This window comes from Furipterus horrens, unplaced genomic scaffold (genome assembly GCF_987537825.1).
Source record: "Furipterus horrens unplaced genomic scaffold, mFurHor1.1.pri manual_scaffold_17, whole genome shotgun sequence".
NCBI lineage: Eukaryota > Metazoa > Chordata > Mammalia > Chiroptera > Furipteridae > Furipterus > Furipterus horrens.
Window position 1 is genome coordinate 5,791,355 of NW_028327187.1, and position 14,181 is coordinate 5,805,535.

Here is a 14,181-nt window from a genome sequence, read left to right on the forward strand (position 1 = left end):
TTGTCACAGGGGCCAGGCAAAACAGAATGAACAGCTCATTGAAAATGAGTCGCAGTTTGCGGGAACAGCTAATCCTCCGGCATACCCTGCTTTAGGGGGAGGTATATCAGACACCCCACATATTAAGACTGGAACATGAAGCCAAAAATCATCCAGAACAAACCAAAGCTGTGGACAGAAACATCAGTGCAAGTGTTTTCGCAGGGAACAAGCAGGTGAATTCACAGTGCGATAAAAAGTCTTCGTGGCCAAGCAGACCCCGCCAGCAGTTCGGCAACTTCGTTTCTATAGGTGAGCCTGGGAGCAAACTGGGAGACATTGGTCAGAAACTCGATGAGCTCCTGTTCCATGTGCAAGAGAAAAGCACCTTCTCCAGGATGCAGAGACAGCCAATGTGGAAGGTGAGAAAAGGCTCTGAGAACATATTCAGCTCTGTTTAACCAAGATGGGATTTGTCTGTCCTTCAAGCCCTGGCCAGCACACAATTCATCTCTATTAGGGAACAGGGAGCTATACATTTTCCATATAAATTCCAACTTGCCACTGCTCATTTGCATCCCCTCCTTCAAATCCTGCCATTTCGGTTCCTCTGAGGTTAGCTGACCAGCAGCTGAGAAGAGACCTTTTCTCTATGAATGCATAATTGGTCATTGATGAACAAACAGGCAGGCCACTCAGTCTACCTGACCTAGCAAAAAAAAAATTTCTGAACATCCTCCCAGATGTCCGTGTCGGTCAACACACTCCCCATATAATTTATAATGTATTAAATATCAAAAATAATGGATCTTTTCAGTTAGTATCTTGGCAGATGATGATAGCAGTACATTTTATTTGAGCAGCCAGCACACACTTCTCCCAGTAAATCTGCAAACAGCAAACTGTGAGCACTGGCCCCAGATCCTCCTGGAAAAAGGCTGCCATTATACTCGATTACAGTTAAGCTATGTATGCGCCTCCTGGATGGCTTCCAATTACATAGCAGTTTTCTCTCCATTTTCCTTTTTTTTTTCTTCTTTACTAAAAACATGTCCTCTTGATGGCTAGACAGTGGTTTCTTGTAAAGAACATGACTGAAAATCTACCAGGGGGAGTGTGTGCTGAAAGTAACGAGAGGTTTTTTTTTTTTTTTTTTTTTTTTTTTTTTTTTGTGAGTCACCAGTAACAAGATACTTTTCTGTAGTCAACTTCATGTGCTGTGTGACATGCCGTATGGACTGAAGGTTCCAGTCTAATGTATAACTCAGAAGTGCCAGCAAGTACAAATTAGATGAGAGGAAACTGCAAAAGGAAAGGTGGAGTTATTTACTTAGGACTTAAATATAGCTTAAGAGTTTTAAACAAGCTCAAGATTTGTATTCCTTCTTTGAGCTCTTCCTTGAATATTTGGAAATATATGTGGGAACCCCTACATTCTGGGAAAAAAAGAAACCTCATTAGAAAAAAAAAGATAGGGTAATGAAAGTAGCCTCTTTAGGAAACTAGGTATGTACTTTGCCTATTCTATTCTGAAATAAAAATGGCTTGCTCTCCCACGTTTAGATTCTTATAGTAATTAGCATAAAGAATTAGGAAAGAGGCACGTGGGGGAAAAAAGGTTCAAACGATAAATCAAGAGGCAGGAGAGCACAGAACAGAGCCCTGAAGTCACAGAGACCCGGTTTTTTATCCCAGATCTACCACTCTGATTCGTTAAACATGACTTTTTTTTTTTTGGCAGAATTTTATGGTTTGATTAACACAAATACAATGTGTACACAGTCTGTCTATTCGTTTTCTTCACTGCGCAGCCTGGCATTGGGATTGGTGACTCTGATGGCTAGCTGGGCCGCTCTCTCCACAATGGCTTTGCGGTTCTTTGAGGAGACATTGTGAGCAATCTCAGCGCAGTAAGATTTGTTGCACATCAGCAGCACTTCAAGCTCCTTGACGTTGTGGACCAGGAACTTTCGAAAGCCACTGGGCAGCATGTGCTTTTTCTTGTTGCTCCCATAACCAATGCTGGGCATCAAGATCTGGCCCTTGAATCTTCTACACACCCTATTGTCAATACCTCTGGGTTTCCGCCAGTTGCATTTAATTTTGACATATCGGTCTGACTGGTGCCGGATGAACTTCTTGGTCCTCTTCTTGACAATCTTGGGTTTCACGAGGGGTCTGAGGGCAGCCATGGTGCCAAGTAAGAGATGGCTGCCACCTCCGTAGGCGGCGCCAAAAAAAAGATAAACATGACTTCTTAAGTATCTGCTATATACTAGCTGCTGTACTGAAAAAAAAAAAAAAAAGACCAACATGCTCGCTGTCCTCATGGAACTTCGACTTTACATAGAGTGATGCAGACAGACACTGAATACATCAATTTCAAAGAATAATGTCAAAGAGGTCTCTGAAGAAAACTATAGTATGGTAAAGAGACAAGCGGAGTGCATATCCACTGTAGAATGCATGACCAGAAAAGAACCTGAACGATGAGAAGTAACTGGCCACAGGAAGACCTAGAGGAAAAGTACATTCCCTCACTTATCGCGGGTATTACATTCCAGACCCACCCCCGCGAAGTAGGAACCTTACATTTATTCTACACTCTGAAACCTACATCACTTTAACAACATACATAGACAGGACCGCAAACTCCCACGATTGAGCGAAAAATCCGCGATCAATAATTAAATATAACATTTTTAAAAACCCCGCGATACAGCGAGGCCGTGCTAAGTGAACCACGATATAGAGAGGGACCGCTGTATTTTCAGCAGAGAGAACAGCGTAGGCAAAGCTCTAAAACAAGAATAGCTTCACTTTCTAAAGAAACGGAAAGACCAATGTAGCAGGAGTTTGAGCGTGAAGGAGGAAAGTAGCAGGAGATGATGCTGGGCAATAGGTCAGGGCCTGGTCTTGTGGGCCTTGCCACGGTCAGGTGTTGGGTTTCATAAAGACTAACTTCCTAGGGGACTTTGGGCAAGTTCCTTAACTCTTTGGGTCACATTCCTTTACTTATAAAAGAGATAAATAAGAGTACAGCAGTCCCTCTCTATATCGCGGTTCACTTAGCGTGGCCTCACTGTATCGCAGGATTTTTAAAAATATTGTATTTAATTATTTATCGCGGATTTTTCGCTATGTCGCGGGATTTTGCGGTGCTGTATACGTATGTTGTTAAAGTGACATAGGTTTAAGAGTGTAGAATATGTTTAAGAACATAAGTAGAGTTTATGAAAGTGTGGAAAAGGTTAATAAGGGAGTGGGAATGGTTTATAAGTGTGTGGGAAGGGTATATAAAGCCTTAAAATATATGTAAATACTAAAATAAATGTAAGGTTCCTACTTCGCGAATTTTCACCTATTGTGGCGGGGGTGGAGGTGGGGATCTAGAACGTAATACCCGCGATAAGTGAGGGAATAGTGTATCAAACCTACCTTGTAAGATTGTTGGGAGCTAACATACGCAAAACACAGTATCTGACACACAGAAGCATTCAGTCAATGTTAGATGTTCTTCTCTTTCAGGCCACATTTTGCTGTAGCTGATTGGGGGCTTAGACTCAGATAGTCTGTAGCGCAGGTTGGTGCTGCCCTCATTGGCGGTACATCCTTGGGCAAGTAAGCTTGGCTCTCTAAGCCTCAGTTTTGTCATCTGAAATGAGGTCATATGGCCCTGGCTGGCGTGGCTCAGTGCATTGAGCACCAGCCTGCAAACTAAAGAGTCATCGGTTCGATTCCCAGTCAGGGCACGTGCCCAGGTTGTGGGCCAGGTCCCCAGCTTGGGGCATGTGAGAGGCACCCACACATTGATGTTTCTCTCCCTCCTTCCCCTCTCTCTAAAAATAAATACAAATCAAAATCCTTAATAAATAAATAAATAAATAAATAAAATCATACGATTTTGTGTGCTCCTCCCTGACACATTTTGAACATTTGCAATGTAGTCACTCATGTTGGTATTGCTATCATTCAAACTCTGGTCTCATGTATCAGCGGCTGTAGGCACACACATTTGTGGAATGGTTGCGAAGAAACGGAAGGACGTCCATAATGGCTGAAGGTCTACCAATAAAACACATTCCTTGTACTGAAGCCTCATAGCCCTGGAGAGACAAAGCAGCACTGATTAGGAACGCAGGCTTTAGCGACATAAAGGATTGGGATCAAAGCAGACTCTCATGTCTATGACTCTTTTAAGTTTCTTCAGCTCGTCGGGCCTTGCTTTTCTCGTCTCCAGACTCCGGTTTATCATAAAGCCTCTCACAGGATTATTGTGGAATAATGCACTTAAGGTCCTTAGGAGAGTGTCTCACACCTCCTTATCCATATCAGCATTAATAATACACAGTTCTGGCTCCGCATCAGGGCCTTTGCAGTTCCAGCCTTAGAATTAACAGGAACTTCAGAGATGACCGGTAACAACCTGCTCGTTTTCCTAACAGGGGAACTCAGGGAAAGAGGGGAGAGGAAGAGATTTGAGCAAGTTCACACAGCGAGCAGGAAAAGGGAAAAGCAGATTGCAGTTTCCAGCCTAAACCTCTTTAGTACAGAAACAGAATTAGCATTCAGATCCTTCTATGGGAGCATGTTTTTTTTTCCCCTGGGGCAAAAAAAGGTGGGTGGAGAGGGAGAGAGAGAGAGAGACCGAGACACAGACTGAGACAGAGACAGAGAGAAAGCACGTGAGCCTCTTGCCGCAGGATGAAGCCTCAGGAGAGAGGAGGCTGAGGCCACGCGTGGAAGTTGCCTAGGCCTGGGTCTCCGTTAGCCTTTGCGGTCTCTGTGGCTTGGAAAAGAGCATAAACGCCCAAAGGTAGACAAACTGAGCACAAAAGTTGGACAACTCAGGGCTTTTTAACACCTTTAAAAACAAAAACTAGAAACGTGATGTTTTACCATCAGAACTTTCCTATATTTATTTCCTCACATGCATTGCTAAGTATAGCATAAAATTAAATAATTTTAATTAGTATTTAGACAGCACATCCTCCTCTTCTGAATGTTTATGATTTTTAAAGTGTTAATGCAGACCTGCTGCAGAGCCCGAGATTTGCTTTCAGGTACGTTTTCTCCTTCCCAATGACCTACTCAGCTCTATAGCACTAGTTATCATCTGTCCTATTATTGATATTTTTCAACTTGTTTAATCATTTGTTTGGGGCTGCGCCTGCTCTGACGCCAGAACAAAATAGCATTTTGTCTTTTGCTATCACTGTTGCGTCCTTAGTGCCTAGAAGTGTCTGGCACACATCTGAAGTCCAACCGATTTGTTAAGTAAATAAATAAGTTCTGGATCCCTAAGAATTCCCCCCAGCCAAACGGTTTCCCAAGAATCTCCAACTGCATTGAACTGGGGCTAGTTCCAAAGTTCTAGGATCCCAAATGAGGAATGTGACCCATAATTTCAGCCTTAGGACCCCCCACATCAGAAAGGCCACAAGCTGAGGAGTGTACCCCACACTAGCAATGGAAGGAGGGTCCCATCCCGAGCTCCTCGTCTATGTGGTTGGAGCTCTCGCATCATATGTAGCCACACAGTCTCCCCAACCTCAGAGCCTGTCTGGGTTTCCTCACAGACCTTACCCTGGCTCTGTTCCTCTGCGCTTCAGGGTTCAGGGCCTCCCAGGTTGCTGGGGAGAGAACAGCTTCATTCCCAGACACTCAGAGGGAAAGTAGCAAAGCACTGGGAATTCGAATTCTTCAAAAGCCTGAATACAGGGCAAATTTAACTCAGTAGCGTCTGCTTTGGTTTTCTTACTGCAACAAACTGTGTTATTTAAGAACCATTTCACCAGGTCTATAAGAATCTGGACATACTTTGGCAGAAGAATGCAAGCCTATATGAAATGAGAACACAGATCCCCCATCACCATGGGCATTGCCATGGGTTTTGGGCTCAGTGCTATGCAGAGTCACGTGAAGAGAGCCGGACAAGACAGCTGCCGTCTTTATCATGAGGTGAGGGGGGCTGAGGCTCAGGAGATGAGTTACCATTAGGATGGGGTCATCTCCCCCCATCCTAACCCTGCTTCAGTCCATTGAATCAGCTAGACTCCTTTCCTAAGATGCACGCACCAGAGGAGGGATCAACCATTCATAGCGTAAACCTATTCAACCTGTCACTGTCTTGAAAAAGGTTTATGATTTTTTTTTCTACCACAGAGAAGCAATACTTCTGTAGCAGGTGGAGAGAGATGTTGCAAAGGACTGCAGGAAAGACAGGTAGAAAGTTTGGGAAACCATAACGAATATAAGGTGCAGAAGTCTGGGGGTGGAGCCAAAGGTGGAAGGAGGTTAATACCGACGTAAAACAGATGACATTTGTCTGTTTCTTTCTTGAGGAACTGGCCTAGCAGGTCACTAGTACATAGTTCCCATAATTTTAAACATGGCCTAGGGCTGATCATACTGGTCATGAGGTCAGAAAAGCAGCAGCAGTGGCGCTATCTGCTGGGGAACCAATAAGCAGTGTGGCGTAGGAGGTGCTAATATTGCTTTCCCTGAGAGTTAGAAGGAACAAGGACAGTAACTAGGAACCCCGTGGGCTGCCACCTGGGACCGCCGCCCGTTCTAGTCACTGAGCAGCCAGCCACCGAGCTCCTAACTCACCTCACTGTGGTCAGATCATCTGTTTGCCCTTGACTTTCCCCAGGCCTCCCAGTTGTCCTAGGATACTCCACCAAACCTGAGAAATCAGACTCAAGTGGCAGCTTGGCAAGAAACCCCACACAAATCGAAGCCAAGTTGGAAAATTCAGAGAAGGTGGTAGTTATTCTTTCAGCTTAATCCCTGAAAAGTCACCCAGGGATTTTCCATTTGCAATTCTGCATTTGTCTCCAGACAGCCTCAAAGAAAAAAAAAGTATAGAAATTTATTTGACAAATATACTGTAATAAGTCCTCTGTTAAAGGATGGAGGGAAGATAAAATAAATAAATAAAAAAAGATGCCTCTGGGTGTCCACAAATGAAGGCACAGTTGAACAGTCGACCAAAGGATAACTGCCAGATGATCCAAATGTATTTTATTGCATTTAATAAACAATTAAAATCCAAGTTGCAATTACAACTGAATGATTGCTTTTGTTCTTAAATGTAAAATCAGTCCATTTTACACTTAGTTACACATTAAATTTTATTGATTACATTGTTCATATGACAAACATTCATATTATTACCAAGTTATATTAATTATAAAATGGAAATTAATAAAAATAAATTGAAATATGGAAAACTAACCACAACTAAATATGGAAATCATACAAAAGGAAATTGGCTTAATGATATATTTTTGTGTCAACTTGGTTAACATATCCCATTAAATGTTTTTCTGTCATCACCCTAAAATTTCATAGTTTTGAGAACCAAGGGCACAAACAACAGTTCACACACAGTTTATACTTACAAGAAATGAAAAAGAAAAAAAGACACCAAACGAAACAAAAAGATTATTCATACTTCGATTACTAACTTGCTCTTAAAATATAACCTGACAACTCAACTTAACCTAACCTAATCTCACTGACTCTAACTGAACCTAATGTTTTATATATTCTATCTAGAACCTGTTTTCATAAGACAAAAAATAATGCATAATCATTTTTAGGACTTTAGATAATAAGGAATCAAGTCATGTGATTTTTAATAATTCATTTTTATTACTGTTCTATTGTTTTAGCATTTTTTTTTCTTTCAATTAGTTCCTAACCCAGGAACAGCTTTAGCAGTTTTTAAAGTTACATAATTCTTATGAATTTTTCCATAAGATGTTAGTATTTTCAAATCTAGGTACCATCAGGGAAAAAAAGGATAAGGAGAGGTTTAAAATTTTGCTTGTTGCTTTAAATTTTTTACTTTTTTTGTTGTGGTTTTATGGTTTTCAATATTTTCATCACTTTCTGGAACAAGTTCAGCAGCTTACAATATGCATTGTTCCTGGAAGTGTTACTTGAGAAGTCATAGCATTTTTAAATGCTATATCATCCAGATATTTCTAAAATTGGTTAATGCCCATTTTAAGAATGTTTTTCTTGTTTTGTGGTGTTTTAATTTTTTTTTCTGTGTGTAGGGTGTATATGTGAGGGTATGTACTTCCATTGCTTCTGACGTAAGTACAATATAATCTCTTTCAAGCTATATTGTTCTCAGAAGTTTTCTTACAAGTCTTACTATTCTTAAATTTATGCTTCATAAAATAAATGGTAGTTTTTTAAAGAATTTTGGTTGCCTTTGTTAAGTTAGATACAAAATAGGTTTCCTCTTTTTTTTTTAATACTGAACTGGGTGCCTAACTGCATTTAGGTCCAAAGCATCATATTAAAGTTATACCATTTTTGAAGTTTTACAAATGTTCAAAAAATACAAGTTCTGAATTATTTGTGCTTTCTTTCGTTTATTGGGGGTTGTTCTGTTTTATATATTTTTTCCAATTCACTCCTCACCTGGGTACAAATGCAGAATTCTACCTATATTGTACTCCATAATTTCGTACAAATTTTTCAATTTAAAGATCCTCAGAAAATAAATAAAATATTAGTGCAAGTGTTAGGAATATCTCTTGCTGTTTATTGTCTTGTCGTTGTTCCGGGCTTTCTGCTCACTTGTTTTTGGGTGGTATTGGTGTGGTTTGGGTTCTGTAATTTTTTCAATATGCTCCCAACCTGGGCACAAATTCAGCAGCTCTGGCTATACTGTGATCCAAAACTTCATACGAAAAAACATAGTAATTTCAAGTTACAAATCTCTCCTACCTCCCCAAACGATTAATGCAAGTTTTAAGAAAGCTTTGTTGTTTTATGGTTTTACTTTCTGTTATTACTTTATTGTTAATTTTTTGTTTCATTTTTTTTTCCTGAGACACAAGTAAGTGGAGCAGCTTTCTGGCTGCACTGGGCTCCAGAATTTCATATGGAGAATATTTTATAGGAACCAGTCCCTCAAAGGAAATATTGGAATTTTGAAGAAAAAAAAGTTGGTGCTGCTTAGATTTTTACGGGCATTCGATGTTTTATGTAATTTTCCATGGTGTCCCTGTCTGAGGCACATATTTAGCTGCTTCCTGGATTTGAACTTTCATATGAAATTCTTAATATAGTATAAAAAAAGGAAGAACATTTTTAAAAACTGACACTGCTGGTCACCGCAGACATGTAAATCCAGTTAATTTTCTGTCCCTTCCCATCCATGTCCATGCAAACACAATTCATGTTCCTGCTTTCGATATATATACAATAAATTTGCCAGCTCTTTTAAATTTGATACATTTCTTATTAATTATTTCAGGCTAAAATATGTTCTTGTGCTAAAATAAACTTGATGAAAATTCAAACAATTCAAACAAAAATATATCAGTAGTAATACAAAAATTTTTTAAAAAATAATCCCTGAATTTGTTCTATATTTATAGGCCCAACCCAATTACCAAATATTTTTGGAATGGAAATATATTTTTAAAAGTTTGAAAGTAATAACCATATCAGCAAAGTCAAGGCCACTAGCCACTTATATAATGTGATATAATGAAATTTCAACCGAGCAACAGAGTTTGACAATTACTTTTGGTTGTTGTAATTAGACTTGACCTATAATTATTGAACAAAACAGCCTATGCACAGTAAATGTTCAAATAAATGTATCTGACTGTATTCATTACATTAATCTATTCTCAGCATCATTAGCTTCAAATCTTTCCTCTTATTCATAGCACAGGAAAATAATCACGGGAGAAAACATATTCGACCTGAAGGCAGTTCTCGTACCTAGAAGGTGGATTCTAGCATTAACTCACCACCGTTGTGTGTTTGATCACTGGCTTCCTCTTGAATGGCTGGCAGAGAAGGCTTTGTAGTAAGAGGCGTTTCGGTCTTAAACAGAGACTCCATCCTGATATGAGTATTAATGTAGAAGGACTTCTGGAAGGACTCAAGGGTGAAGTAATAGATGAAAGGGTCAAAGCAACAGTTCAGCGTTGCAAGGCACAAGGTGATCGGGTACATAATCTTAGCAAATCTTTCTAAAAAGCAATTGGTAATGGCTTGGGAGCGCACCAGGGCATACAGGAAGAGCACAGAGTTATAAGGCACAAAACAGACCACAAAGACCGCCATATGCACTGTGATCATCTTCAGCACTTTTTTCTTATTGGTCCCAATCTGAGACAGGGTGGCAGGCTTGCGGAGGGTCCTCAGCACCACAGAAGAGCATGAGACATTCAATATGAGAGGAATGATGAACCCGACCACTTCAATAAATATGGTGATCTTGGACAGGTAAGTCTTCCAGACGCGTTTGGAGAAGCCTTCGAAGCAGGTGGTGGTCGCATTGTTGACATTAGTGGTTGAGAACAAAGAGGCGGAAATGCCGCCGCTGAGGACGAGGATCCAGACTCCAGCACACACCAGGGCAGAATTCCTCCTGGTCCTGATGGTACGGGACCGGAAGGGATAGACAATGGCCAAGAAACGATCCACGCTGATGCAGGTGAGGAAGAGCATGCTCCCATAGATGTTGGTGAGGAATGCGGTCCCCGAGATCTTGCAGAGAGTGTCACCGAAAGGCCAGTGGCGGTTGAAGTTGTAAAATATTTTGAAAGGTAGAGTGCAGACAAAGAGCAAATCGGAGAGGGCCAGGTTGGTGATGAAAATAGCCGTCTCGCTTCTCATTTTCATGCGGAAGCAGAAGACGAACAGAGAAGCGCTGTTGGTGATCAGACCCAGGATGAACACTACACTGTAGACAGCACCATTCAGATTGTACTTGAAGGAGTCATCAACAATGCAAGTATGATTGGCAGTAGCATTTCCCAGCCTGGGTCTGAGGCTTGAATTTAAATCTTGGAATTGGAAGTCAATGAGTCTTCTGTCACCCATGGATTTTTTTTTCAGGAGGCCTGCTGGCGGCAGGGTTCACCACTCTCAGACTTAGGGACTAGTAGGGAATGGTTTCCTCCTACGGGAGACAAGATGGAATCATTCAGCACATCTGCCTTCCATCCATTTTTTTTTTTTCCCCCTGAGGAGTAAAAGCTATTCTGTCTATCCAGATAGGAAATAGCAATTAATTTGGTTTGACACGTACCTTTTCGAGCACCTACCACATGTTAAAAAGTACCATAAGAGCATGTTGCAGGAGTGGAAGAGGTCACATTCAATACCGGAAGTGCAGTACTATAGTATCGCAATGAACAGGGATGAGGTGTGGTTACAGGAGATTCCAGGCAGGGGGAGGGGGAGGGGAGGGGGGGAGGAGAGACTGATAGTTATGACAGCGCTAATACTTTGAAATTTCAATGGCATTTTTAAGCTTTCCAAAGTGTTTTGATTCCCACAAAAATATCCTAAGGTAGGCAAGACAGGAACTGATCGCCATTCCACAGAAGCAGAGTCTGAGGCTTATGTAATTCCGAATTTCCATAATGTCAGAATTAGAAGAATGTGTAAATGGTATAGGCAGAACCAGAATTCAGGGGTGTTTTTATTCCTAACCAAATGATCGCTAAGCTAGTCTACATTGTATTGTTTGCTCCCCAATACTGCTGAACTGCATTGCCTGAGTATTGGTGTTACAGGCCACAGGGAGCTATGGGACCGCCAAGACATGCTCTTTAAACAGCTGAGACCAAACTCCTGAACTAAATTGTGGATTCCTCTTTTTTCTTCTAAAACATGATTTCAGAGAGCAGGGACCCCTCCGATAATTAAAAGTTCAAGGTAAAAGTTTTTTTCACTTTGCACCTCGCTTTTCTAAAGAGCTCATTCAAATGGCAATCCCAGCATGTCCGTCCTGCAGGTTGCGGCCCCCTTTCCAAGCTTCTCTCCTGCTGAAACCTAAGCCTCGGATGTCCTCCTTCTCCCTCTCTCGCTGCCCATTCCATCAGTTACTTCCATGCCTCCAGCCCCTCAGATGGCCCCGGTCAACAAAGCCTTTTCTGGTGAATACAAGTGAAATTTCTTCTGAACTGGCCAATACCATGCCCTCTGCCTGCCACCATTTGTGCATGTGGCAGTCATCGACTTAATGGTCCTTGTTGGGTAGCTGAGCCAACATCGTTCAAGACTGCACACAGAAACCGTACTTTCTCCTAGATCAGCAGTTGCCAATGGACAAGTAATGTTTTTTCAATGTTCTATATATCAGCATGGACAAGTACCTGCTGAATGAATTCTTTTTTTTTTTTTTTTTAGTATTTTATTGATTATATTGTTACAATAGTTCCAGTTTTCTCCCCTTTACTCCCCTCCACCCAGCATCTCCCTCCCCCAGCAATGCCCCCCAAGTCCATACCCCTGGTTCGTAAAAAATAACTATCCCTCCCTCTCAGATATTAAGACCCTTTATAATCTTGTAAAGGACAATGGGCGAAGGTCTCAAGCTCCTCTAGCTGCTTCAAGCTGGACATGGTCGTCGTCCTACCTACCCTTGGGTCCAGAAAACCCTAATAATAGTGGGGGTGTGGAGGGGAGGGTGAATGAATTCTTTTGAATGAGGAGGATGCGGAATAAAAGTGGGGTTTTTCTTCCCTGATCTGTCCAGTAATGGGTTTTTACAGGATTGTATTTTAAAACAGAAAGGCATTTTTTTTGTGAAGTGATTCCCCCTTCCATCACTCTTTCCTTTCAGCTCCCAGGGAACAGGTCAAAGATCATTCCTGTATAAAAAAGAAGGGAGTGGATGGGGGGGACCTGCCAGAGGTACAGAGGCCTCCAGTCATTTCAGGGTTTGGCTTGAGAAAAAAAAGAAGCAGTCACTGCAGTGCCTACAGGGAGAGATGACCTTGGATAAATACAGGGGGTGCCAAGAAAGGAGTTGTCACTTTTCATAGCTAACGTTCCCAAGTTAAAACTGGAAACCTGCTATTCCTGAATTCTTGTTTAACAACTCCTTATGCTCCCCCTGAGCCTAACTCTGCACTAAAGGTCCCATTCCTTCTCCACCCTTTTATCTCATAAGCCCGGCACAGACTTGCCAGAAGCAACCTTGATATACAGAAGCAGGAGCTAGACCAAACATGGTCCAGGATCGGGGTGGAGGGAGGGGGGAGAGAAAGCCAGATGAGGAAGTAGTCAACAATCGGTGGGGCCAGCAGAGAGGAGATAAGCAAGAATGTAGCCAAGAAAGAAAAACTGGGAAACTTGAGAGAAAGAAGAGAAGAAAGAGTGGGAAGGAAAACAAAGAAGACGTTGCCAGGTAGAGGTCAGTGCTGCCATGTCATCTGTATGCGGGGCCTCACAGGGTATTTGTGCGTCACGAGAACTCCAACCCCATCCCCTCCATCTGGCTCTACCTCACTCATGTCCACTTTATCGGGAAGAAGAACGGTATGTTCTGACTACGCTTAAGGCCACCAAAGCTGACCAGGAAAATACTGGGACATTTCAGTCAGTGGCTTTTACACCCTACTTTGGGAGCTGGAGACCCAAGGCGCTGCGCACTGTTTCAGCAACGAGACGGCAGAAACAAACAGAGAATGGCAAACTTGTCAACGGCTTAAGCCACTTTATAGACTATTTGAACACCACCACTCACTACCCATTTGTCTATAGAGACCTTTTAAAAAAAAAATTGTTGAAAGGACTCAAGCCCCGACTTGGGAGAGTCAGTGGGTTGGGTATTGCCCTGCAAGCTGAAAGGTCGCTGGTTCGATTCCCAGTCAGGGCACATACCTGGGTTGGGAGCGTGCAAGGGGCAGCCGGTTGATGTTTCTCTCGCACACTGATATTTCTCTTTCACTCCCTCTCTTTCTCCCTCCTGTCCCCTCTCTCTAAAAATAAATTAATACAATAGTTTTTTTAAAAAGAAAGAAATCAAGATAGTCAAAAATATCCCTCTAACATAGTTACGCAATATCAAAAACTATGGGACTGCAAAATCCAACATGAAAGCCGAGCTTTATTCGCTCTGATCTGCTTGCACCTGCCTTCTATAATAAGTACGGCCAATAAGTTTATTTATTTGAAAAATGCTTTCATAATAGAAGCCTTCTCACCCCATCCCAGAGTCCCTCCAGGGTGCCCACTGGTGACCCACTCACATGGCACGCTTCCAGCTCACTGACTGTGTGTTATTTGGTACTGCCCAAGATGATGTGTTTGAAATAGGTGAACTGTCTCCCCAGTTTTCCATTCCGTTTTCTGTCCCCCAGAATGTATGCGCCACGCCCGCAACAGGCCGTCTGAAAATGCCCACCACTTCTGCTTTGCTGC

The 14,181-nt window shown here is 41.9% G+C and overlaps 1 protein-coding gene and 1 pseudogene across 1 annotated transcript; both read right to left on the reverse strand.

Moving 5' to 3' along the window:
• Positions 1-1,740: 1,740 nt before the first annotated feature.
• LOC149990393 (large ribosomal subunit protein eL32 pseudogene) lies at positions 1,741-2,199 on the reverse strand (annotated as a pseudogene).
• A 7,434-nt stretch (positions 2,200-9,633) lies between these two features.
• LPAR4 (lysophosphatidic acid receptor 4) lies at positions 9,634-10,919 on the reverse strand. The gene has a single exon (XM_090264789.1). The coding sequence runs from the start codon at positions 10,846-10,848 to the stop codon at positions 9,739-9,741; it is 1,110 nt and encodes a 369-aa protein (XP_090120915.1). The 5' UTR covers positions 10,849-10,919; the 3' UTR covers positions 9,634-9,738.
• Positions 10,920-14,181: the final 3,262 nt, after the last annotated feature.

Coding starts and splice junctions, on each gene's coding strand:
- LPAR4 (XM_090264789.1), bottom strand. CDS start 10,848: ATGGGTGACAGAAGACTCATTGACTTCCAATTCCAAGATTTAAATTCA.